The 26824-nt window shown below is 47.7% G+C and overlaps 1 protein-coding gene across 3 annotated transcripts in view; it reads right to left on the bottom strand.

Annotated features, from left to right (window-relative positions):
• The window catches only part of ACTR5 (actin related protein 5), a 37653-nt gene that overhangs the window by 1794 nt on the left and 9035 nt on the right, over window positions 1-26824 (bottom strand). The window contains exons 4-9 of one of the 3 annotated variants that reach the window (XM_045084195.1): window positions 25453-25670; window positions 24556-24738; window positions 16542-16658; window positions 15643-15782; window positions 13900-14032; window positions 1174-1521 (exon numbers count right to left, since the gene is read on the bottom strand). In XM_045084195.1, coding sequence (XP_044940130.1) covers window positions 1492-1521; window positions 13900-14032; window positions 15643-15782; window positions 16542-16658; window positions 24556-24738; window positions 25453-25670 — 821 coding nt within the window. In that variant the 3' untranslated portion in view covers window positions 1174-1491. Of the gene's footprint in view, window positions 1-1173; window positions 1522-8872; window positions 9454-13899; window positions 14033-15642; window positions 15783-16541; window positions 16659-24555; window positions 24739-25452; window positions 25671-26824 lie in introns of those variants that run through there. The other 2 variants (XM_004746438.3, XM_045084193.1) reach the window with 2 other exon arrangements.

Below are 26824 nucleotides of genomic sequence, written 5' to 3'. Positions count from 1 at the left end.
CCCCAGAACTGACACAGCCATTTCTCCAAGGAGCCCTGGTTCCTTTGAATGAGAATCTGTTCCTTTTAATGAGCCCTGGTTCCTTTAAATGAGAAGGGGCATCCTTGATACTGGGCTGTTCCTTATTATTTTTTTTTTTTTAAGATTTTACTTATTTATTTGACAGACAGAGGTCACAAGTAGGCAGAGCAGCAGGCAGAGAGAGGGGAGAGGAAGCAAACTCCCTGCGGAGCAGAGAGCCGGACGTGGGACTCGATCCCAGGACCTTGGGACCATGACCCGAGCCAAAGGCAGAGGTTTTAACCCACTGAGCCACCCAGGCGCCCCATATGTATATTTTTTACTTAGAGAGAGAGCATATGCACAGTGGAGGAGGGGATCTTAAGAAGAGAGAGGGAATCTTAAGTAGGCTCCACACCCCAGCACAGAGCCTGATGCAGGGCTCGATCTCGCGACCTTGAGATCATGACCTGAGCCAAAATCAAGACTTGGACATGTAACCAACTGAGCCACTCAGGTGCCCTCTGATTTTGTATTTTTAGATCTTGTCTCTTATGCTGGAAATCCTGGTTTCTAACAACAGTAACATAACTGCTTACATATATATATACATATATATTTATATCTTCAGAATAGCCATACCAATGCCATTACTGACAACATAATGGCTGAAAACAGCAGGATTTCTTTACAGTCCTTTTTTGTTCTTAGGCTATATCCCACGAAAGATGTACATTCAACTACTGGTTTCTTTCCTCACTACTATGAAAAAAGTCACTTGAAATAAAATCACCTCATTACAGTCAACTCATTCAAGACATAAAATAAGACCTCCCTGTGCAAGTAAGCTACCAAACTGATAATTAGGTTCACTTGTTTCACTGTGCCTTTGATTTTTAAGGGCTGTGCTCTTATTTTGAATAAAATCTTGTTTTATAATTGCATATAACATATATACAATTCCAAAGCCCAATATACAATATTTGTACATTGTGTTGTATACTGTTCATTTAAAGTCACAGTCATAGGAGAAAGAAGAAGAGGGAAATTGCAAAGCTCCTCTGGCCAATACAGACAACATAAAAAGAGTTAGTTGAACCTTCATTTTTAAAACAGAAATGTCAAAGGAAATATTATTACTTAGGCAATACACAATTAAGCAAAGCTATGGATTAGTATTTTTTATTTTAGAGATGCCATCTTTTTTAAAGATTTTTTTTTTTTACAGCATATGATTACATCTCTCTGAAACCCAGAGGATAAAGAGTCCTTTGTTTCAAGTAACATTTGCAGCCAAAATCAGAGCAGGAGGAGTCCCACATTTTCTCCAAACAGGCTCTTGGAAAGGGCTTTCTGCTATTCTCCGGAGAGTGTCTGCTTTTCCAAACTTTCAGGGCAAGAGGGAACACCTCCTTCTTTTCTGAGGTTCTTTTCACTAGAAATTGTCAGTAAGGAGGCTCTCCATGCTCAAGGCCAAGCCCTGGAATCCCATCAGACAGCAGAAGAGTGAGAACAGCAGGCCTGGGAATGACATGTGCAAAGGAAAAGAGGATTGAGAACTTTTCCCATTCTGTTCCCAGAGCTTACAAGTGGCCAAGGCCAGGGTACTTCACCTTCCCCAGCTGACCGCCCTGCTTGTATCTTCATCACTCAAGCACACTCCTTTGGAAGCACTTTTGATTTTGGTCCTTCTCCAAAATCAGCCCTGAATTCAGAAAAGAAATTGTGGAGTGTTTTGCATTCATGTCTTCTTTGGTGCACCCCCAAAGTGGGGGGCCATGACTTTGAGGCACCAAAGGGTCTGTTCACTCATCCTGTTTCCAGAACTCATGCTTGGCACACACAGAAGGGATGCCAGGATTCACTGGGTGTAGTTGGCAGGTCCCCAAATTTCCCAGTGTACCTCAATAATCCTGTAAGAGCTCCCCTACTGTCAGACCCAGAATGTGGGAAAATCTGTCAAGGAGAAGAGAGCAGATCTTCCTCCTCCTTGGGGGCCTTTGCATATATTCTGGTCAATTTTATTCAGATTCTTATTTGTGTATTTTAGCAATCAGGTATATTTCTTCACAATGGCTAAAGGCAGACAAAGGTAAACAGAATCACTATCAACAAAAGGATTTCCTTAGTTCATACTCTTGGAATGTCCTCTACTATGAATAGTGACCAGGGCATGGATATTGCTGGCCCAATTATAAAGCCTTCTAGATTTAACAATACTTATATGAAACCCAGTCCAAAGTATTGCTGGTGTCCCAAGCTGGAGAATGATTAGCAGGTCAACTCCTCCTCCCACAGCTAAAGTTAAAAAATTTCAAGAAGTTCCTCTAGACTAAGGAATGCCCATCAATTTGACTCCCAGGCAATACCCAGATAGGTTGCCCAGGCTGGGAAAGGGCAGGCAGGATCCAATACTGCCCACTCCCAGCCAGGTGGTCATCAAAATGTGACGCAGGCTGGAAAGAGCCAAGCAGGTGAATTCATCTTCCAGACAATTCTTGTTGTTCAGGTTGAAGAATGGCTGCAGGGAGAATCCCACTGCATTTCCTTTGGAAGGTGTCCAAAAGGCTGTTTAGCTAGGCACCAGCCAGAGGGAAGCCCCTCCCCCATCCTGTTAGCATTCCTGAGAAGAATGTGCAAGCACTAATGCCAAGAAAATGTCCTCCCTCCCCCACCTTCTTGAACGGAAAGAGTCAACGTGTAGGTAAAAGATGATCTTTTTAGATTTCTCCAAAGACTACTGAGTAGTCCATGGGGAGTCTGCGTGTCCCTCTCTCTCTGTCTCTCTCCCCAGCTCATGTTCTCTCTCTCAAATAAATAAAATCTTAAAAAACAATAAAAATTTTATTTATTTATTAGAGAGAGAGAGCACACAAGTGGGAGGAGGCGAAGGAGAAGCAGACCCCCTGCTGATCAGAGAACCCAAAGTGGGGCTTATCCCAGAACCTGATCATGACCTGAGCAGAAGGCAGCCGCCCAACACACTGAGCCACCCAGGCGCCCCTAGTGGGTTCTGTTTGTAAATAATTGACTTGTGTTTACTTTACTGATATTTTTAAGTAAGAGTGGGCTAGCTATAGTTTTGTGTGCCTATGCACAATTGATCAGATTTTGATAGCAGTTATGCATAAGAATAGAAGATTTCTTTTGTTTTCTGTGCTCTGAAAAAGTTTAAGGGACATTGGAAACATCCGGTCTTTATTTATTTATTTTTTAAGATAGTCATTTATTTATTTATTTATTTGACACAGAGAGAGATCAGAAGTAGGCAGAGAGGCAGGCAGAGAGAGAGGAGGAAGCAGGCTCCCTGCTGAGCAGAGAGCCCGATGCGGGGCTTGATCCCAGGACCCTGGGATCATGACCTGAGGTGAAGGCAGAGGCTTTAACCCACTGAGCCACCCAGGCGCCCCAAGATCTTCATTTATTTATTTGATGGAGAGAGACAAGAGAGGGAATACAAGTGGGGGAGTGGGAGAGGAAGAAGCAGGCTTCCCGTTGAGCAGGGAGATGGATGCAGGGCTCAATCCCATGACCTTGGAATCACGACCTGAGCCCACGGCAGACACTTAATGGCTGAGCCACGCAGGTGTCCATGAAGTATGGTCTTTAAAGGCTAATAGAATTCTGTGCACTTCAAGGGACCTGGAGTTTTTTTGAGGGGCAGCTCTGTGACAATGGTCTTTAGTTTCTGTATGGAAATGGGTCTGTTTAGACTATATGTATCCCTATTGGGGTCAGTTCTGGTAAATTCCATTTTCCTAAAAAAATGATGATTTTTACCTATATTTTCAAATGTATATGCAAAGAGTTGTACAGGGTAGCTATGATTTTTCTCATTTTAATAATTATTTCCTTATTATTTAGTGTATTCTTTCTCTATCCTACTTTCCAGTAGTTTTAAATTGTTGTTGGTCTTTTTCTAGCAGGTTTTCTAGTATTTCTTTCTTAATTTTTTTTTCAAATAAGCTCATTTTATCATTTTTGGGTTTTTATTATTCAGTATCTTTGGTCAACTTTCTGGTAATAAATTACAAAGAGTGTTGTTAGAAAGTCTGATGACATCTAATTTTCTTGATAGTGCAAGCCATTGTGTCTTTTTGCCTTGAGGCCCAGAGGATTTATTTGCCTAGGATTTTCTTAGAGTTGACTCTTCCAAGTCCTTACCAAAGGCACACACAGTTTGTCTTTATGGTACTTGTATTCTAGCACTTTCTCTTTAGGAGAAAATATTATCCAATTACCATTTTAAATATGGATTTTTGCTCCATTGTTTTTCTTCTTTATTTACAATATAAAATTCAGTATGTCCATTTTCTTCAACTACATTCAGCTTGATTAGATTTCCTTTGACTCTTTTCCTTATCTGTAACTTTCTTTTATTTTCTTTCATATGGTTTTCCCTTTTTTTCTTTCCAGTGGAATATCTCTCCCCTTTGTGCATCTTGGATTTAGGTTTCTGAGATCATTTTTCTTTTACATTCAGTTTCTTTCCTGGGTCCTGTCAGTGCCCATTTCTCATCCGCTTGGTCCTTTGTACTCAAAGCTTCTCATTTGTTTTGTGGTGTCGTGACAACTGCATTTGCTTGTCTAATTATTTTAATTCCTGTTGGAATGCTGCATTACAATTTTCTTCTGGCTCTTTCTCCCCTGTGTTTTCTCTGCTCACAAGTTTGATTTTGAATTTTCTGGTTTTGGTCTTTTCTCGCAGTATCCCCATTTGGGCTCTGGTTTTATTAATGTTCAGATTTGGGCACGTTAGATTGACCTGAGCAACTGTTGGCAGGAAGGTGAGGAGCAGGGCAGGAAGAGGGTTTCGGTGGGTCTCCAAGTCTCTCTGGGGCTCCCCCTCCTGGTGCTGCAGTGAGGCCGATTCTCCAGTATTTGGCACCCTTGCGCATCAAGCTTCCTCTTCCTCTGTTGCTATAATGAGTCTCCAGGTTCCAGGACCTTCCACACTTCCCCTATACCACCTCAGGCTGCCTGGAGGCCTCCCTCATTGCCGGAAGGGGAGCCTTTACAGGACTGTCAGCTCTGGTCCTGTGCACTTTCCAAACCCCTCCTCCCTGCTCCTTCATTGCCAGAGCCACCTTATCCGGGGATAAGCCTTTGTTATCTGGGTCCTGCTAAGGCTAGGACTCCTTGATCTTGTGGGCAAGTTATCTGCTTCCTAATGGCTTAAAAGCTTCTCACCCATACCCAGATTCCTTCCCAGACTTAACCTGGGCATCGGTGTCTGTAACAAATGACCGCAAACATGGTACCTAATGCAAGAGAAATGTATTCTCTCCAAGTTCTGGATACCAAAATCAAGGTGTCATTGGGCCATCCTCCCTATGACAGCTCTAGGGGAGAATCCTTCCTGGCCCTCTTCCAGCTTCTGTTGGCTCTTGGTGTCCCCTGGCTTGTGCCTGCCTTACTCCAGTCCCTGCCTCTGTCTTCACATGGCCTTCTTCTCTGGGTCATTTCTTTCATAAGGACACCAGTCATTGGACGGAGGGCCCAACCCTAAATCCAGGTTGATCTCCTGTCCAGATCCTTAATTCCATCTGCAAAGAACCTATTTCCAAATAAGGTCACATTCACAGACACTGGGTTACAACATGGGCCTGTCTTCTGGGGGGACACAATTCAACCCACAACTGCATCACCTTGAATTTCCCTATAGACAGAGTCATCTTGCCCTCATGGGGACTTTGGTCAGTGAGAACGTGTGCTTTGGGAAATGTCTCCTGAGCCCCTGGGAGCTCCCTGGGCCTAGGAAAGGAAGAGGAGCCCTGATGGGCGAGGGGCGGAGGGAAGAGTGCTTGGGTGTTGGTGGCTGCTCGCAGACATAAGCGGCACTGGGAGAATAAAGGAGAGGATGTCATGGAAAGAAGAAACAGAAAGGGAAAGCAGGGAGGTCAGTCTACCTGGATTTCCCAGGGCTCATCTCAGTCTGAAAGCTCTGGTTTGCCTCCAGGCCTACTTGTGGGTACCACTCTGGCCTTGATTTTTTTTTTTTTAATTATTCATTTCTGATGTCTATGATTTCCTATGGTAGCTATGATTTTCTCTTTCAGGCTCAGCATTACAACTTTCTGTCTAATTATACTTTTAACTTTTTGCCTAACTCTGTAGCAGGTTGGGGGCATGGGTTCTTCTGAATCAGAGGTCTGCCGTGTTGGCAGAAATCCTTAGGTGATTTCATTTATTATCTCATTTACTCCTCTTACAGGATGAAAGAAATGATCATTCCCATTTCCTAAATGAAGGAGTAACTGTCGCGCTATTCTCATTTCATACTGTTTTTCATTTTTCCTACCCTGTTTAATACAAAGTTAATGACATAATTTGTAACCTGAAATTTTCATTGGAAAAATGCCCATTGCTGTTAACAGATGAGGCCTAAGAACTCTGCAGCTTAACACACTGAGAGCCTACTTCCTCACAGGGGATAGAATTTATAGGGCCTCTACTCCAGGAAGTCGTTTAGGGCCCTGGTTCCTTCTACTTCATGGCTCTGCACACATCATGAGACTTAGGTGGCTCCCCATTTAGCCAGTAGTCAGGGAAGGAGGAAAGAGAGGTTTCTAGAAGCCAACCCTGGAAATAACAGGTGTCCTTCTGCCCAAATTCCACCAGCCAGAACTCAGATGGCCACAAGAACGATCGCAAGGGAGGCTGGGGAATGTGCAGCCGTGGGCCCAGGAGGATGGGAGAGACTATACTTCATACACAGCCAGGATCTCCGCTTACACCTCTGAATCCCCTGGCATCCTAGCATTTTCTAATTTCCTTGGAATGATTTAATGGCAAAGTTCTCTAATGAAAGATGTCACTTTATTCACTTAGTCCCTTAGGTAGGCATAAAATGATCTTTGCTTATTCTATTTGTATGAATCTGGTCTCTCCGTTTCTTGGTTTAGCCTCATCTGCACATCTCTGAACACTTACTCTTGTTTCACTTTCTTATCTTTTTCCCTTCTTTGATGGTTCCTTTGGAAAAACTGCTTGTTTCCAGAGATGCCACCAGGAGGCAGAGGCAGCACAAGCAGACAGCCGAGTACTCCTACCATCTTAGCCAAAGAGGGGAGCCCCCCGATCACTCTTTGTGGCAGCCCAACCTTGAGAGCTGCTGTAACACAAATCCAGAGCTGGGTGGTCCTAGAGACCCAGGACAATCCCTTGCCCAGGCTGTTTCCTCCCACCACAAGAGCACAAGAGCCCTAAGCTGGGCTATAGGAGTCTGTTTCTTCACATTCAGCTGTAGTCATGCCCACTTCTCCAGGAACAACCGCAGCGGGGTTGGAGGGGAACATCAGATGCCTCAGTACGGCTGGGAGCAAGTCCTCAGTGTGGACTCTTGACCTGTTCCTCTCAACAAAGTGGACAGGCTACTTTCCAATGTTCTCTGGTCACAGATCTCGTTGTCCTTTAGAAATCCGGTGAGCCCTCAGCACCCTCCAGGTCCAGCACTCCGCTGTGGAATACTCCACACCGAAGGGAACACTTCCGGCTCCTGGAAACACTTTACTTCAGAGGAGACCGTCCTGGGGGAGAGACAAAGCCTAAGGCATGTGGCAAGTGCTCTGCAGGTGGTCTGTGCAAGGCTGAGGGAACACACAGGTAGCACAGGCCTGCCCGGGGTGCTGGGGAGGAAGGAGCAGCGGCCGTGCAGAGACCTGTAACCCCTAAGGCAGCTGTGGAAGGTCAAGGTATGCTTAATGTGAGGGGTGAGAGATGAAACTGGAGAGCCCAAGGCTCAGCCTCTCTGCCTGCCCTTTACTGCAGCCTAACACCTCCTGTGTTCTGGTCTACAGGAACCCTGAGTAGGCCCAGCTACATAACTGTCGGGGCTTCCCCGCCCACACTAGGCCCACCCCAGGCACTCCCTACCCCCCGGCAGGGTTTGGTCTCTGCTGTCGTGCTGACCTCACCACTGTTGCTCAGGCTGTTGAAACTGCTGACTGTGGGAGAGAGACCCCCAGGCCTACTAGCAGTTAGTGTGCTTCCTCTTCCTGGCGACGAGACAGGAAAACCTCCCTCACCTTCCCGGCAACTAACCTTTCCTCACAGCTCATGCCTATCACCGTCTCCTCAGTCTTCGGACTCTGGAGACCCTGGGTTGGCCCGAGTCTTCTTCCATCTCCACCACCACCACTGGGTCTTTAGTTCCTAACCCCCGAGGGCTGCAGATCTAGGAGATCGCCCCTGGAAAGCTGCATGAGCCAGCAGCTTCTGAGACCGCCTCACAAGAGGCATGGAGACATGGAGGCTAGAGGCTCCATGGCATATAAGTGGATAGATTCTGTGACAGGTCACTAGCGCCTCAGGGGCCTCCGGGCTCAATGAGCAGAGATGTTCCAGAGTTACAGTTCACCCCGAACAATCTCTACAAGAGAGAGGAGTCATTTGTCCATTTAAGATGAAGCTGCACGGGTACAGGGAATGGAAGGTTATGGCAAAACCGAGGCAGCTACAGGATTCACTTTTTCCAGATTCTTTCTTCTGAGAGGTTGAAGAAGTTAAGTAGCTAACAAACTTGTGGGTATGGAAAAAATCTGCAGGAAGGCCTCACAGGGTACAAGAGTTTTCAGCACAGAAAGTATGAACAAACATTAGGCTAAGGCCTCATTTCTGCCCATTCAGAAATGGACACGAAGCATGTACCTGATGGAGAAACTTTGTGCAGTTTGGTTACCCTCTTTGGGCCCTATTTACTTATTTTAAGAGGAAATAATAGAAGGAAACATTTCCAGCTCCTGAGATCTCATGGGTGATTGCTTTGTTACACCAACATTACCTTTTCCTTATTCACATGTGAAAGGTCTCCACCTGCTGGACGTTCACACAATTTCTGAATAAAGTCAGATAAAGAGCTACATGGACAATATAAATTTTGAAGGATTTTTTAAATGAAGAAATAAACTTTTTACATCCTGTACAGCCCTGTCCTCCATTCCGTCTTCATTTACTGCTGCGGGAAGCTGAGGCCACAGCTCATCCTTGGTTCAGCAAAGACCAGAAAGTCTCTTCACGGCAGGAGCCCCCAGGTGAATGCAGTTCAGGAGGGTAACTTCCAGGGTCCCTTACTATTCTCCCCAGGAGAAATCCATCTCGCGGCCCAGTGCTGCCAGCAGGCTCAGGGAATACCCAGCTAGTACAGCCACCATCCTCCACACTGGCCACTATGGCCCCAGATCCTGGGGGTGCCAGCTACGCCTGCTCGCCAGCACTGCCCCCACTGGCCGCGGAGCCTTTGCCGGGGGCCTGTGTGTCTGAGAAGCGTGAGGCCTGCTTGGGCAGGCGGATGGGGACATAGATGTTGGATGCACAGTGTTCCTTGAGGTACTCTCCCCCCTTCTCTTCATACTCTTTCCTGGTGATCCAGACTTCGTCATCGTCCAGGTGGTCCAAGGCCCAGTCCCGAGCGCCATACCAGGCGTCTAGCACGGGGTTGGAAGCAAGCCGAACCTGAAACATAAAGAGCACTCAGCAGAGGGCCGTCTCCCCACCCGGGGCTCCAGGAGTGAGTGCTCAGCCGGCCCCGCCGCAGCCCCCTGCGTGGTATCCCCAGAAATACACCCACGGGAGGGCCCTGGTGAGTAACCGCACCCTCCAAGTCCCTCTGAGCTGGGATGCCGCAGACTCCACAGGGCAACACGCAGAATGCCGAGCACGCAGGACTCAACTTCACAGCACCAATGGCTGCCAGTCACTTTCCGAACACCAGACCTGCCACTACGGGGCCAACGCTGTGGACCACAAGCAGTCAGCTGGAGAGAGGAAGTGGAGCGGGCGCTCCTCCTAGAGGAAAGGCCTTCCCGCCCCGAAGCCCACTCTGTGAGTAGAGAGAAGCAGGGGCTGACACGAGGTGGGTCTGGCCACGGTGACCAATGAGCCTCAGGAGCAGGGAGCAGAGAGGAGGGCCTGGGGCGTTGTCCAGGATGCTGCCAGGGCTGTTTCCTTTGCTTATTGTCAGAGCAAGGCCATGGTCAGCAGCCCCGTGGGGGCCCCTCACCTCAGCTGACCTGACCGGAGTGGGGAACATCCTCTGTAGCTCAAACCACGCTTCCTGTTTCCCAGAGTCACCACCTGCCTTCCCAGACCCCTCCCCCCTCCCCTCCCCAACCTCAGGAGCTCCAGGCTAGAGCAGGGGTTTCCTGAAGAAATGGGCAGGTGATGTAAAGTAGAATCAGCAAGCAGAGAGAGAGGCAGATAAAGCAGAGACACCTGCACGGACCTCGGGAGACCGACTGATGGGGCTGACGTGGAAGGGACTTGTAAGAAGGGAACTGTCAATAAATTGGGACAAGAGCCCTTAAGCTCTGGCTCTGGAGCCAGGGAGAATGAGGGTAAGGCAGTGGGATACTCAGACTAAGTATTCAGTGAACGGGAGCTAGCATCATTCACACTGAAAAAGCAGTAAGATGCACGGACTACAATGGGACACCACACACACAGGGAAGGAGGCTGGACATGAACCTCCTCGCACAGAGAAATAGTAATTTGAAAAAAAAAAAAAAAAAAAGAAGAAAGAAAAGAAAAGCACAGGTCACAAAACAAGCTATCAAAATCTTTTTTTTTTTTCTTGCTAAAATCAAACACAAGAGAAGAAAATGAACCAAATGTATATATTTAACTCACAGTGGCTGAACCACAGTGTTCTGATTTTTTTTCTATCCTCATTTTGGCTTGGTTAAATTGTCTGAGATTTCAGTAATGTTTTTAAATGTTTTGCTGGGATTTTTTGGACTTATATTGAGTTTATTCTTCATTTCACTTTTAAAACACTACTATAATTGAATATTAAAACGCTCTGCTGTTTAAATAAACCAACAGAAACTTAAGGAAAGTATGTACATGTACACATCTCAGGGTCTTAAATCGTTCACGTCTGAACTGCTGAACACATAACCTAAATGCTGAGTATCAGGTTAATTCTGGCCGGACATGCACTTATCACATCTGCAGCTGAAAAGGAGAGGCAACGGCCGAAGGGACGGAGGCTGAGGCTGTACCACGAGGCCAAACCAGCTAAAAGACAGCTGGGAAGAGGAATCTGGCAGCATTCCTACAGCTAATGGTCACAAAATAATTCACAGGATAGGCTTTTGTGATGGTCAAGAAACAGATCTTAAACATCCAATGATACGATGTGTCATCACAAGTCAAGCCCGCCAGCGTGCACCCGCGCACCCCTTCTGTACAGTCACCCACCCCTCCACTCTGCCCAGTCTCGCCCTCCTCCTGCCTCTCCCAACCACCACCTCTTTCTCAGTCTCCTTCATGGGCACACCCCGCCTCCCAAGGCCCTTAAATGCTGATGTTATGTAAGGCATAATCATGGACATCACCTATCCTTTTGGAGGTGCCCACTAACACCACCATTACACTAGAGGATTCGAGTCCCCCCATCTGCCTTTCTCTGGAGCGCTCAGCGGCAGCCTATAAGGCAGCTTTCCGGACATCCCACTGGAAACCCAACTCAACCCGCCCCACAAAGTGGAACTCATTCGGCACCCTCGGCTCTTCCTCTCCCAATTCCTAGTCCAGGGAATGTTGTATTTGTCCCACCAACTGCCCAACCTAGGACCTGGGAATTGTTTTGGGTCCCACACTTTTCTCCCCAATCCAGCCTATTACTCAGTTCTCACAACTTCACTCTCTTAAGCTTTGGCACACGAACTCCCTCCTGCCCTCTCCCAATGTCTTCGGCTTACTTTCTGCATAGTCACCCAGTGACACTGAGCCAAGACCTAGGGCACGACAATTCACACGACAGTCCATCCTTCGCTAATGGAGGTGGGTCTAGTAAGGAATACAGGTAAGGAGAGGGAAGGCTTCTGGCAGATGTGACATCTAAGCCAGCCAAGGGAAACATGTGTATCAAGCTGGAAAGGGTATTCCAGACAAAAAGAACTAGCAGGTGCAAATGCCCTGAGGTGAGAAAACATGGCATATTGGGGAACAAAGTATAGGGTGGAAGGGGAAGTGATGAGAGGTAATGCTGGAGTAATTCAAGGTCAGATCACAGGAGATACTGCACACTGGTAGAGTGAGGACTCAATCCTAAAGCCTGGGAGCTTCCTAACTGGCCTCCTGCTTCCGGTATTTCTCCTGATACGCCATTTTCCATGACAGTCAAACAGCTTCCTAATATTCAAACTGAATGAAATGATTCCCATGATTAGACTCCTTCACGGTCCTGGGGGGCCTAAAAGAACAGCTGTGCAAGAAAGAGTTAACCCACAGGACTGACGGCTTTTAAGGCTGTCCTTGGCTGGCACCTGCCAACCTGGACCTCCGGCAGGCCTCTACCACCGACTGGCAAAAGCAGCTCACTGCTCCTGACGTCTGCATAAATCATGCAGCTTATGCTGAACACCTGCTTCCTTCCGGGAGTCTGGAATTTGGGTCTGTGCCGGGCAGGGGGTGCCTACATGATCAGCTCCCAATAGAAACCCTCAACACTGAGTCTCTAATGAGCTTCCCTGGTTAGTGACATTTCACATGTACTGTCACAGCCCACTGCTGGGAGAATTAAATTTGTCCTGTGTGACTCTGCTGGGTGAGGACTCTGGGTGCTTGTACCTGCTTTCCCCTGGACGTCACACCATGCAATTTTAATCTGTACTCAATTTGCTTTGCTTCCTTTCAAACTGTAGCCATGAGTAAGATTACAAGTGAGTACGATATGTGATTATATTGTATATACATGAGTCCTGTGAAATCATGGAACCCGGGGTGGTCCCAGGGACCCTCCCCCCCATACAACAGCTAATGTGTAAGTGTTCATTCTATGCAGGCCCTATGCTGAGCACTTGACCTACACCAGCACAGTGAGCCAGCACAGTACTGAATACCCCTCTGTACCACTGACAAAACGAAGGCTTGGCAAAATCCTGTAACGGTGGTGGTGGAGTAAGGACCAGAGCCCAGAGACCATGCCGTGGGTGTGAAATACATCATGCAGCACAGGGGACCAAGGTCAGCCTCTCAGCAGGATATGTGGGGCCTGCTTATCTCTCCACCACAACCCCCTCCACTCCTCTGTAGCAACCCTATGCTCCAGCCACACTCAACAGCAGCTCACTCCCTCAGCAGGCTTCTGGCCCCTGGGCCTTTGCTCAAGCTAATCCCTCTCTGCAATGCTCCCTCCATCCTACCCCATCCCACCCCACAATGTCTGGATGGCACACACCTCCTTGTTCTAGGAAGACTCAGTTCCATGGAGACCTTCCTAAACTCCGAGATGGACAGGTGCCCCTGCCTGGACGCCCATCACATTCTGGGCTATCATGGCCTATTTAATCGGCTGCTGCCCCTTAGGTAGCAAGTTCCTTACAGCTAGAGGCTGGGTCTAGGACATCTCGGCATCTGCGAGGTGCCTGGTTCTCGATGGGGGCTGAGACCACATTTCTTAGAGACCGGGGATTCAGTAGGCACACTATGAGGCACCCATAACATACAGAAGAAAAAAATGTTTTGAAAGACAATGACATGGGAAAACACTCATGGCGGGTTAAGAAATGCAGGTTACAAGGCAGGTTACACTCACATACAGAGAATCTGTGCAAGAGAAACTTCGCCCTTAGAATGAGGGGTGGATGAAGAGAATGACAGTATACTCTCAGCGTGTACTCCTTGTAGTCCCTGAATTTTAGTAGATTTGTGTCTTTTATCAGTTAAAAAAAACCAAACAGAGAAATACATAAAACATGATTCCTATTCTGCTTTAAAAATTCAACATGTATCAAAGACCAGAAGAAAAGCCCCAGAAATGTTTACAGTGGCTATTTCTGGATGTTGGAACAGAAAGTAATTGCCCTCCTCTATGCTGTATTTATGACTTCTATAGTCAGAAAACAAATACTTAATGCTCTTTACACAACAGCTGGTTATGTGAACAAGCAGTACCTTAAAAGCAGACTGGAAGGGCCTCATCTCCAATAGCTCCTTCTCGATTCTACCTTTCATCCCAGGGTACATCATGTTTCCACCAGTGAGGAAAACGTTCTGAACAAGCAGGTCCTGAATGTCCTTTGAGTACCTAGGACAGAAAAGATTCCTTTTGGCATAGTCCTACAAACATAGGATCAGAGGAGAATGCCGATGTAGACACCTAAGGTTTTTTGGGCGCCTGGGTGGCTCAGTTGGTTAAGCGACTGCCTTCAGCTCAGGTCATGATCCTGGAGTCCTGCACCAGGCTCCCAGCTCCACGGGGAGTCTGCTTCTCCTTCTGACCTTCTCCTCACTCATGCTCTCTCTCACTGTCTCTCTCTCAAATAAATAAATAAAATATGAAATAAAAAGAAATCAACCAACCTAAGGTTTTGGCACAAAAGAGAAAACATCTGCACAGAGTGTCTTTAAAAAAACATTTCCAGGGGTACCTGGGTGGCTTAATCAGCCAAGCATCCAACTCTTGATTCCAACTCAGGTCATGACCTCAGGGTCATGAGACCGAGCCCCATGTTGGGCTCCATACTAGGCATGGAGCCTGCTTGAGATTCTTTCTTCCTCTCTCTTCCTCTAAAATAAATAAACTAATCTTAAAAAAAAAAAAAAAAAACCAACCTTCCATTTTTCACTTATAACTTCATAGGATTCATTTCCTTAGCAGGATTAGAAGTCTTGTATCTCTTAGCACACTTTGGGGAAAAAAAAAAAAAAAAACTGACTTTATGGAGAACTGATTTCCAAACATTTTGATGAGGTCCAGCACCACAATCGAGAAACAGAACATTTCCATCACCCCAAAAAGTCCTGCCTCCCTTTTGCCGGCCCACTTTTCCAGCTGTGTGCTTTTCTTTTCCTTTTTTTTCTTAAATAACAGCTTTATCTTATACATGTTTGAGCACTTTCCCATTAAAACAAAGCTTAAAGCCACTCAAATACTGGCCGCAATAGCTTTTCTTCCATGCTAGGTGCCAGTTTTCATCCTGTTTCAACCGAGAGCAGCCAGAGCACTACAAATCATGCTCCCCACTTGTCCAGCTTGAATTACGAAAACTCCCACCACAGGAAAAGGCCTGTATAAATGGGATGGGGGAGGAGCAGTTTATGGAAGTGCAAACTCTTAAATAAAATGTCTGCAAGGAGAAAAGAAACTTTTATAAGCTCTGCACACTTTTAGGATATTTAAATATCACCAGACTTCAATAATGTCAAGGTTTATATGAAAGCCACCATGCATATCTTGTTGTGCTGCTTAAACATCAAAGCATTTCTTAAAGAACCTCAAATCAACTGAGCATTTACATTTTTAGAAAAAAATTACAGTGCGCCTAGGTGGCTCAGTCAGTTAAACGTCTGCCTTTGGCTCAGGTCATGATCCTGGAGTCCTCGGACCAAGTCCCGCATCGGGCTCCTTGCTCACTAGGGAGTCTGCTTCTCCCTCTACCCTCCCCCGCCCCCAGCCTGGGTGCACATGCGTGTGCTCTCTCTCTCTCAAATAAATAAAATATTTTAAAAAAGAAAAGAAAATTACAGAGCCTCCGTGATGTGCCAGGGTTGGGGAGAGCTAAAGATAGCAGCAAGTCAATGAAAAGGAGGGTGTGGGGCAGATTTTCAAATAACCGACCATTTCATCTACCATTCATTGCAAAATCTGAGGAAACGGTTCTGGAAAATCCAAAGGAACAGAAGGCTCAGCCTCACCTGTCCAGGATGTACTGAAGGGTCTCCGCTATCCCAGCCTGCTCCTCCCCTATGAGGGACGGCTGGAAGATAATTTCTGGAGCTCGAATTCTTTCTGTCCCGACAAACAGCTGATGGTAGGCTGCCAAGTTAAACACGGGCTTTAAAAACCCAAGGTTTAGAAGATATTTTTAGGCCACAGTGACAAACATTCCAGTTGCCAGTTCCCTCAAACTGTATTTCTTGTGCCAACAGAGATTCTGTCCTTCATTCCTTCTAGAATAACCTCTCCCCAACTCTCCTGATAGGAGAATCCCATTTCCTGCCTTTCTCCCACCTCTGTATTACAGATACCTTCAACTTTGCATCAGGAAATGGTCCCCGTGTTGCAGGGTAAGACAGCTGGGGAAGAGCAGCAGCGGGAAGGCCCAGCGCGGCCAGACCAAGCCTCCCGCCAGCACCCAGCTCAGCAGCCTGGGCCCCGCACAGCTGGGAAAGCACTCTCCCAAGTGAGCCCCAGACTCAGCACAGTCTGTCTGGCTGCCATTTGCCGTGACAGAAACACAGGCCCAAAGGAGGATTAAGCACAATTACCATGTTTAAATTTAAATGAAACCAGTAAAGCTAGGTTTCAGGTCTAAAGTCCTCAATTACTTGCCTAAATATGTCTACCAAGGTGGACTGTTCCCCACAGGTTCACAATTTTAGTTCTGGAACCCCACTCCATCAATAGAAAAAGCCCTGACTTCAGATGTTTTAGTATTAGTACCCTAGCCCCCCACCTTTCTAGAAAATACAGCTGGAATTTTTTTTTTTTTTTTTTGCAAAAGTATTCCTGAAGAAGCAGACTAGGCCAGAGACTGGTCATCTATGCCAACAGTTTCAAAGCAGAAGCTTGGTGTGGGCTCCAGGGGCCTGACCTGGACAGTGGTCACTGGCTTCTCCACTTCTGGGGTTTCCTCTGAAAACAAGGGTTCAAAATCATTGATGCTTTCCACATCTTCCAGAGACGGTTCAAGTTGCTCCAGGTCAGGGGTCTAAGAACAGAAGAAGCAGAACAAAACAGCACCTGTAACTTCAGGAGGCCTTCACTCTAACAGCTTACAGTCATGAATAAGAACTGGTGCTTCAATCCATGTCCTAGAAGTTTATATAAAAACTATAAAAAATTTTCTGAACTATTAAAAAGAAGAAAAAGACATGTGAACACAAGGATTAAAAGCCTAAAAAGCCCGACAAGGGCTTTTTGCTCCGGTCCCCCTTGGCACGTAAACCTCAACTCCCACCTTCTCCCTGGAGCCCTCTGGTGGGCCCAGGGCGGGGGGCAGGGGGCAACAGCCACCTGCTGCCTGTGTTAGGTGTAAGACCACACATGCCAACTCTGGGGGAGACAGAGCAAGAGCTGGAATCCTACAGAGTGGCCCAGCCACCAGCAAAATCAAATAAATCTCTTAACGTTTAATCGATTCAAGTGCCAACACTGATGGGCTTTAATAAGTAGTCCCTTATCGGCCAGTCCACCGTGGGGGAGACATGACTGAGAGCTGCTGAGGTGGCAGAGGGCTTTGGGACTGTGGTGCTTTCCTCTTCAGCCACAGCCAACCTGGGTGGAGCCTACACATGCTGACATCACTTCCAGTAGAGGGCTTAGGGTATACTGTAATTTTGACCTGGATGAAAGAATTTGGGCAGGGGGTGGTGTGGTTCTAGGTGATACCGCTAGCCATCTATCGTTCTGCCATGTGAAAGGCAGAGTTCTACCTTCTGGACTCAAGGGGGAGAAGTTACAGGAAGAAATTCTATGCAAGAACGCTCTAGCAGTGACAGCTGTCGCAGAAAGGACTGTCTTAGGAGACAGTGTCTTGGGAGGACCCAAGCTGACTCAGGACTATCCACCTGGCATGCCCGAGGGGAGGTCCCTGCGTAGAGTATGTATCCTCTGAGTCTGGCCTTATCCTTGGAGTCTGTGACATATATAAATTACCCATATAATTCAGAGCACTTAAATACAATTCTCTAGAACATAATATATTGCCAATGTAAATTAGCACTCAACCTCCCTTTTTTAAAAGTTTTTTTTTGTTTTTATTTTTAGAGAAAGAGAGTGCACATGAGTGGGGAGAGGCAGAGGGAGAGGAAGACAGAAAGAATCCCGGGCAAGCTCCACATTCATTGTGGAGCCCAACAGGGTTCAATCTCAGGATCCTGAGATCAACCGACTGAGCTACCCAGATGGCCTTCAAACTCATTCTTAAACTCGGCAATGCCCTTCAACACTCCTCCAGCACACACACACCACAACAGTCATACGCATATATGGCTTATAGAATGGGGGAAATTGTGGGTGCCTGGGTGGCTTAGTAGTTAAGCATCTGCCTTTGGCTCAGGTCATGATCCCGGGGTCCTGGGACTGGGCCCCACATCAGCCTCCCTGCTCAGTGGGGAAGCCGGCTTCTCCCTCTCCCACTCCCCCTGCTTGTGTTCCCTCTCTCGCTCTCTCTCCCTGTCATATAAATAAATATAAAATTCTTAAAAAAAAAAAAGAATGGGGGACAATGTATCCTAAATTCTGTTCAATAAAGAGGATTCTACTGTATTTAAGGAGAGAGTAAACCCTGGAAATGACGAGGAACACTCCTTCATCTGAGACTAGAGAGCAGGAAGAGAGGGGCTGTTTGGGGCACAGGTAATTTAAGGACAAAAGGAGGTGGGTTGGGAGGCAAGAATCCATGGACCCTGCTCTCAAAGAAAGAGGCGAGAGCCATCTGAATACCGAATCTAATTCAGGAGCAGGCAACACGCTACTTCACGTTCCTCCCTGCACAGATGACTTCTGTACTTCATGAGAGGAAATGGGCTCATCAGGGGATTGAGACTTGCCCAAGATCATGTCACACTAGTAAGTGGTAGAAACTCAGAACAAGACAGATGGCCTAGCTCTGAAGTCTTTGCACTGTCTCAAGCCGAATTCTATACATCTCTGAGTCTGAGTGCAGCAAGACAACTGGGCTCTGCGGGGATGGAAGAGCTACCCGAGGTCAGGGTGAACAAGAAGAGAACAGAAGATGTGCAAGAGGCAACAAGGCCAACTGAGAGAAATGACAGGCTTCTCTGCCCTGGCAGGGGCCGCAGAGCACTTGGGAAGGAGTGCCTCCCAGGAGGTCTGTGGTCTCTAATCTGGAAGATTCTCATCTCCCAGAAAGAAGCCCCACCCTTCGAAGAGCATGTGCCTGTTCTGGCTTGGCACTGAACTCCAGGGTTCCAAGAGAGGATCAGAAACAGATTATAAAAACTCGGTCTCATTTGGTGGCTTGTCCTCTAGGACAACAAGCAACCAGGAGCGGTGCGGTGTTACAGAAAGAGGCGAGGCTTTAGGGTCACATCAGTCCAGTGCTGAATGGCAACCAGAGGGTCACAGTGGCACAGTGTGAGCCCACTTCCTCCTCTGTGAGTAGGGCGCACCCCTAGGGCAGTGGTGGGGTGAGAACCGAACTTTTCTTCTAACCAGGCATTCATCTTGGTCCCTTAAGTAATTTTTATAATATCAGGCTGGTAGCATAAGAATGTCACCTGTGTATTTAAAATAACTATAGGCAAAACTTGTGGGTCCTTCCCCCAAATAGTAACGAGTAAAGGTAAGCCTTGGGCTCTACGGGGTTCTCGCCTACCTTCTGCTCTACTCCCCAAACCCTCATCTTACTCATCCTCATCCCAACCTCCAGTGCTCTGACCTCTCTGACCTCCCTTGTGCACATAACCTTCCTCTACCCACCCAGAAGCCCAATCACAACTGCCACCCTCCACCTCTACTCTACCCACTCTGCGGCTCCAACAGCCACTCTCAAATCCTAAAGGGCACCACCCAATGCTCTTTCTACTTCTGCTCTGGGGTAGACTGTATTTTTCAAAAACAGTCACAATGATATCTTCCATCCAACGTGCTCTTTCTCAAGGGGACTTTGGCACTCCCCCTGAAAGAGGTAGGGTTTAATTCCTCCCTTGAATCTTAGCAGAGACCTGTGAAACTCCAGCCGATAGAGTACCCGTACATGCAGTGCCATGAGACTTCCAACATGAGGTCATACAAGGCCACACAGCTCCCTTCACCTTGACCTCTTGAAACATTGGCTCTCTGGCTCCTCTCCCTTGGGAGCCCTCTCCTGGAAACCAGTTGCCATGCTGAGAAGCCCATGGCACATGGACAGGCCACATGTGGGTGCTCAGGTCCACCATCTCACTAGGCCTGGCCTTTGAGTCATCCCAGCCCAGGAGCCAGCAAAGTGAAAAGCCCTCCAGGGCTCCCAGTCCTCAGATGTCCAAGTCTTGCCAGCTGAGGCCCCGGGCAGCACAGAGCAGAGATCCCTGCCACGCTCTGTCTGAATTCCTGACCCGTCAAATTCATGAGCACCAATAGAAAGACCATTGTTTTATGCTAAGTTTGGGGTTCTTTTCCACATGGCAATGGGTAAGTGAACTAGGCTTCTCATGGGCATGAGCAAGAGTGGAGAAAGTCCCAGCTGCCGCTGGCGGGCCTGTGGTCCTCTTCTGCTCCCCTGTGAATGCCCTAGAGCAGGTGACCGCAACCCCTCCCAGCACTTCTCAGCCCCCTTCTGGTCACCACTGACAGTTCTCAGCAGCTCGTCTCAGGTGCTTCTATCTCTCCTGCATCCCACCTCTTTACCTATCCTCCTGTCCTTCCATGTTCCTGTGCCATCGCCCATCCGAGGCTAAGCCTGCCACCCCTGCTCTTAGAACACTCCATCAACCCTGCTGCTTTCTCATCTCTCCTCTCCCTTGGCCCCTGGACCCCTAAGCACCAGCCTCCCCAATCATCTTTCTTTTCTCACTCCCCATGTGATTGTAGCTCCTTCCATAGCTGGGTCCTGGTAAATTCCACCTGAAGTCCCACAGAGACTTTGAAGATAAGGTGCTCAAACCAAAGGCACTCCTCCAGCCTCGGCCTTTCAGGAGCACCTCCGTGGGACCTCAGCGGGACCACAGTGAACCTGTAATTGGGTCACTTGGGTCTGATCCTCAGCACTACCTCTAGCTGTGCAACCCAGGGCAAATTTTTTCACTCTCCTAAACCTCAGTTTCCTTATCTGCCCAATGGAAACATCATACTTACAGAACTGTGAAAACTCATCGAGGTGACGCTTGCAGAAATGCTCAGCTCAGGGTCTGGCACATGTCACACGTTCTATTAACAGCCACTGCCACTCCTGTCACCACTGCCCTTAAGTGGCACCCAAATCCTTGGCTGCCCCCTCTGAAGCGTCTCCTCCACCCCATCCCCCTGGCTCCTCTCCCACCCCCTCCATCAGCTCTCCCCCAGATTGCTGCCACACATCTCTACCCCGCCTTACCACGCCCAGCCTCACCCCTCCCTAAACCCATCATCCTAACTGCCACCAGCTCTTTTCCTAATTTCACGTCTCCTTGGACTCTTTCCTTGCCAGAGAGCCTTTGAAGGTGCTGTCTGTAGGCCAATAGCCAGGCGGACTGACAAAGACCTCCGTAGGCTGGCCCTGCCTCCCTGCCCTGTCCCACCCCCCGTACCGCACACCCAACATACGGCAATCCCTGCACGCTTTGCATCTAAACATCTCCATCCATAATGTCCGTCCCTGCTTGCTTGCTATCTACTGAAATCATATCACCCTTCAGGGCCCAACTCACATATCCCAATCCTTTCTCAAAACTTCACCTAAATTCCCACACACATCTACCATCCCACCAGACAAGCTTCATTAGCAGCTATGTAGAATTCGATAGCCTTATTTTGTTAAGTACCAAGGAGCGCAGGAAATGTACCTTAATGGCATGCTAGTCCCTAGCATACCACGCCTACCACTGAGTGCTGAGCCCTGGGACACACCCTCCAATTTCCCTGGAACACAGGACTGTAAAATGCTTGAGTTTCAACAGGCTTCTTCAGCTACAGCAAAACCAGCATCACGCACCTTCACCTAGCTGTACTCAGAAGCATGCCCCCTTAAACATAACTTCTAAACGCCACTAAAAATGACAAAAAGAGGGGCGCCTGGGTGGCTCAGTGGGTTAAAGCCTCTGCCTTCGGCTCAGGTCATGATCTCAGGGTTCTGGGATCGAGCCCTGCATTGGGCTCTCTGCTCAGCAGGGAGCCTGCTTACTCCTCTCTCTCTGCCTGCCTCTCCGCCTACTTGTGATCTCTATCTGTCAAATGAATAAAATCTTAAAAAAAAAAAAAAAAGACAGAAAGATATTTTACTTATCCTAATTCGTAGGATTCAGAGAAATGAAGCTAAGACCTTCAAAGCCGACAATGGGCTATAGCGATCCTATAGAGAAGAGAGTCCTCTACCAGCTGGCTTCTCTCCCTCTACGGTTTGCCAGAGTCTCCACATGCACTGTGTGGCGTTCAGGAAAACAAACGGGCATTCTTTTGGAACTGAACAGAATGTTAGTTTGCCAAAGCACATCAGAGAAGATGCAGCATGGTTCCCTGGAACAATCTTGACTGAGTGGCCTAAGAACAAGCAGAGGCCAGGGCGCCTGCGGGGCTCAGGCGGTTAAGCATCTGCCTCCGGCTCAGGTCATGATCCCAGGGTCTTGGGATCGAGCTCCATATTGGGCTCCCTGCCTAGTGGGGAGTCTGCTTCTCCTACTTCTCCCTCTACCACTCCCTTGCTCGTTCTGTCAAATAAATAAATAAAATCTTAAAACAACAACAACAACAACAACAAAAAAAAAGAACAAGCAGAGGCCAGCTCTGATCTTGGCTAATCAAGCAAGAGAACTTTCTACGTTAGGCTCATTGTGTTCTCCAACAAGCGATGGTGCTCTAAAACTGTGCCCCCACCCCACCCCCGCTGGCCACTGCTATGCTTACAGTGACGGAAGGCCAACATCCTCTAGTCCATTCCTTAGGAATGCTGACAAAGCCTATTCCTTTACAACATCCTCACCACAATACTTACAGAATAGCAAGGACTGGAACGGCCTAGTCTGTGGGGGGAAAAATGGATTTTTGAAAACACTGTAAGATAAAAATTTTGCCGTTTTAATCCAATTTAGCCATTACCACTTGGACGGCATTTCAATATGAACTTTGATCCACATAAATCAATTCTCTCCATTCTAAATGAACTACACTGCTGGAAAACACTATAAATACTTTTGGAAAGGCAGAACTAGCCGGCTAGTGTTGTGGTCACATTTATCCCACGAAAATTACTGTAACCCTGATCAATAACAATCACCCTCAGTCAATGCTGACTGACCCTCAACGCTTTGGGGACAGATCAACTCATCCAATTCACTGTATATAGAAAAAATACTGAAAGTCCAACATTTCCAAACCTCCCCAAGCCCAGAGAGAATACATTCCTAGAGCACAGAATGAAGCAGGGATTTAATAATTACCTGCTATATGTATGAAGGAGTAGCTAAATCACAGCCTGTAACAAATGCAGAAAAGCGAACAAAGGGAAAACTAGCTCCTCAGCTGCTCGGAAATCACATTTTACAGTCCTTTGGGCTTTTCTTTTTAAATCTGAAATCCCTCGCCTGCCCGTGGCTTAGCGGCACATATCTGGCATAAAGATGCTAATGTCCGCCCAGTGTGTTAAGCACAACGAGAACTGAACACGGATGAATAGACAATAAAGGCAACATGGGTCTGGATCCCAGAAAACAGCTGAGAGCCGAAGCACAAGCGGGAAACTGGGAGAGGCGAGCGAGGCCAGGCACACGAGCTCTGTGAGGCTGACCTGGGGTGGCACACAAGAGTAAGAAAGCAGTCAAGGTCCCTCGCCCCCACGTCAGCCATCCAGGAAGCCTGACTCGGGTCTGCTCTGACATGTATGCCCTGCCGGCTGCTGGCCTCCGGGAGTCTCAGCAGCGGGAGAGCTGGAGATGGACGATGACAGTGCCAAGGGTGTGAGTGAGGCTCCAGCTGCGAGCCCGGGGCAAGAACACACCTCCTGCTGAGCCTAGGGCTCTTCTGAAGTCAGCGGCAAGCAGCCGCGCCACGCCCAGCACCAAACTGGGTTTTTCCATGGGACTGCCTCTTTCTAAAAGTACAGGTTTTAGAATTTAAAGAAAGTCAATTGAAAAACAACAAGCCACCTAGCCAAACTGGTTAATCCCAGCCCAGAAGTGTCACAAGACAATGAACAAGTCCTTCATCTCAGAACTCCAGAGCGGACAGATTCAGGAACCACGCACACGCTTGTTAACACTTTCAGTTCTAAAGCCAGGCGACCCAACTCGTGAGTATGGGTATGCAGAGCCCAGTGTGAAGGAGTGCATCGTCTGGGGCCCTAACACGGCCCTGCCACCTGCCTTTACTCCACATCCGCACTTATTAACAGGCCACTGGCAGGGAAGTGAGAAGGAAAGACAGAGAACACCAAACAGCTTATCCAACAGTTACTTTTAGTCCTAAAAGGCTGATCTTAAATCAACGCACAGATATTATATTAAGCTCGTCTCCTAGTTGCTGTAAAAAAATCCATCAACTATCACAAAGCATGATCCTTGTCCTTAGGGGACATCAAGATGGAAAAGAAGTAAGCGAAAAATCAACCACAATATATTTAAGAAAATATCAGGAAAAAGTAGAAGGGAGTGTGTGACTGACCCCAAATAACCATCGAAGTCTCGAGAATGTTCAGATTCAAGATGGCAGCACATCGCAGGTGTGGGACTGTTCTTTCTACTTTACATGCACAGTTCCCCATCCCAAGGGGGGCCAGAGGTCTACAGGATAAAAGCCCTCGGGTCAGGATGAAGTCGGTGCCATCTCCTCCCTGTCCACGTGCGCATGGACGGCACTCACTGCGCTGCCTTCCCAAGTGTGGTCACGTCTCTGATGTCAGCCTTCTCCAGGCACCCCTCCCACCCTCAGGCTAAATGACCCTGTGGGACCCTCCTCCCAAAGCCCCTTGGCACCTCTGGCTTGCTGTCCACCACATCCACCTCGAGGGTGACTTCTGACTGGAGGATCTTCTGCTTCGCCTGCTCCACCGCCGAGCTAAGCTTCTGGATGTAGGACTGCAGCTCTTCTGGGGAGTCCATGTTCAGTTCCACCAGAGCTTTGTGAAACTGATCCATCTGGCCATCCTCTAGAAGTTCCTGAAACCCGAGCAGTCGCAATTCATCTTCAAAGACGACAGGGCAATCATCAACGGTAAGGAAAGAGAAGTGGCTTGGAAGCCACACGGAAACACTACAGCAGGAGGCGGCTCCCAGAACTCCCCTAGCCTTCCCCTCCACAAAATCTCACCTCCCACCCCAAATTCACATGCTGCCCTCCTCCCCAGCTGTCTCTAGGCTGCACTATAGCAGCCTCAGCACCACCTGAGTAGGCAAAACTAATCTACGGTGACAGGTGTCAGTCATTACCTTTTGAGGGGAGACATGGGAAAGTTACTGGCTAAGAGGGGACACATGGGAGGTTTCTGGTATGCTGGGAGTGCTCTGGATGGCAGACACACGGGGTGTTCCATGTTGTGAAAATCCACTGAGCTACACACTTGAGATCGGTGTACTTTATAGCATGTGTGCTACACTTCAATTAAAAAGTTATAAAACAAAGGAGATGATAAGGCCAAAGTAAATCAGTGAAGCCAAAGGCCACAACTCTCTCAGAGACACCTGCTGCTCAGTGCACGGTCTGGGTCCCCTGTGCGGAGGAGCTCCACACTGAGCACCCTCAGCTCCTTCTGGACCCCAAGGGGGAATCAGAGAGTCACCGCATTTCCTGGTGGAGGAAGAAGATCTAGGAAGACACCTTTCTGGGACTGCCTCATGCAAGGACTGGAGCCCCCTGCCGGGACACGCACGTACCTGCACGTAAAGCAGTCTGTCCAGCCGCTCCTGGTCCAGCTGCAGCTTCTCCTCCCGCCGGCGGGCGTTGAGCTCCTGCAAACGCCGCAGCTGCTGCTGCCGCCTTTCCTGCTTCTCCTCCGAGCTCAGAGTGCTGCCGAGGAGCTTGTTGGAAAACGGGAGCTGCATCTTGTGGACGTTGTTTTCATAATAATCAGGGCACCGCCATTTCTGCAGTTCTTCAAAGAAATAATTTTGGAAGTTACGGAATGGAAACACTATTAGCACAGAAATTAGAAAGTCAATACCAGGGTTCCAGACGCAGGTAAGGTGGAGAAAGCCCGAGCCACCCAATCTCTGACTGCACCCCGTCGACAAAATGCAGCTGTGCCACCTGGACATAATGCCCACAGATCTGTTCTCAAAGAACTGGGACGTAAAGTTCGCCCAACAGCCACGATAGCAGAAGGAAACTCAGAACATCAGGAAAGATATTAGCAATAGAAAAGATGAAAATCGCGTTCAATGTGATCGACTAACCTCCTCTTCAGTTCCTTAAAATATGTTTGACAATTCAAAGTGAAAAACCATTAAAATGGCTGTTGGGTTTCCAACATTTGTACATGTGATACATAAGACAACCCAGCATAAAGGAGAAAGGAGCCTCTGGGGTGCTAACACTGCCACATGCCACTCGAAGTAATAAACAAGAGATTCTAAAAACAGTGAGAAGGGCCCCTGGGTGGCTCAGTGGGTTAAGCTTCTGTCTTCAGCTCAGGTCATGATCTCAGGGTCCTGGGATCAAGCCCCACATTGGGCTCTCTGCTCAGCAAGGAGCCTGCTTCCCCCCTCTCTCTGCCTAGCTCTCTGCCTACTTGTGATCTCGTTCTCCATTAGATAAATAAATAAATAATCTTTTAAAATAAATAAATAAATAAATAAAAATAAAGTCAGTACGAAAAGTCTACTGATTATAATCTCAGGGCAGCAGTGCCTGGGTGGCTCAGTGGGTTAAGTCTCTGCCTTCAGCTCAGGTCATGATCCCAGGGTCCTGGGATGGAGCCCCTCATCAGGCTCTCTGCTCAGCAGGGAGCCTGCTTCTTCCTCTCTCTCTTCCTGCCTCTCTGCCTACTTCTGCGTACTTGTGATTTCCTCTGTCAAATAAAATAATAATAATAATAATGATAAACATCTCAGGGCAACCACTAAAAAATTACACAGAGAGATACAGTAAAAACACAATAGGTAAATTAAAATACCAATACCAAAACAAAATTTTTAAATATTCAAATAACCCCAAAAGAACTAAATCCAACATATGAATAATTAATTTTAAATGGCCTTACCAGACTAGTTAAAAGATAAAATCTGATACGATGGGTTAAAAAAAAAA

This window comes from Mustela putorius, unplaced genomic scaffold (genome assembly GCF_011764305.1).
Source record: "Mustela putorius furo isolate JIRA1106 unplaced genomic scaffold, ASM1176430v1.1 tig00000743_pilon_pilon_pilon, whole genome shotgun sequence".
Taxonomy (NCBI): domain Eukaryota; kingdom Metazoa; phylum Chordata; class Mammalia; order Carnivora; family Mustelidae; genus Mustela; species Mustela putorius.
The sequence above is the reverse complement of the archived record's forward strand: the minus strand, read 5'-3'. Positions and strand labels throughout refer to the sequence as shown.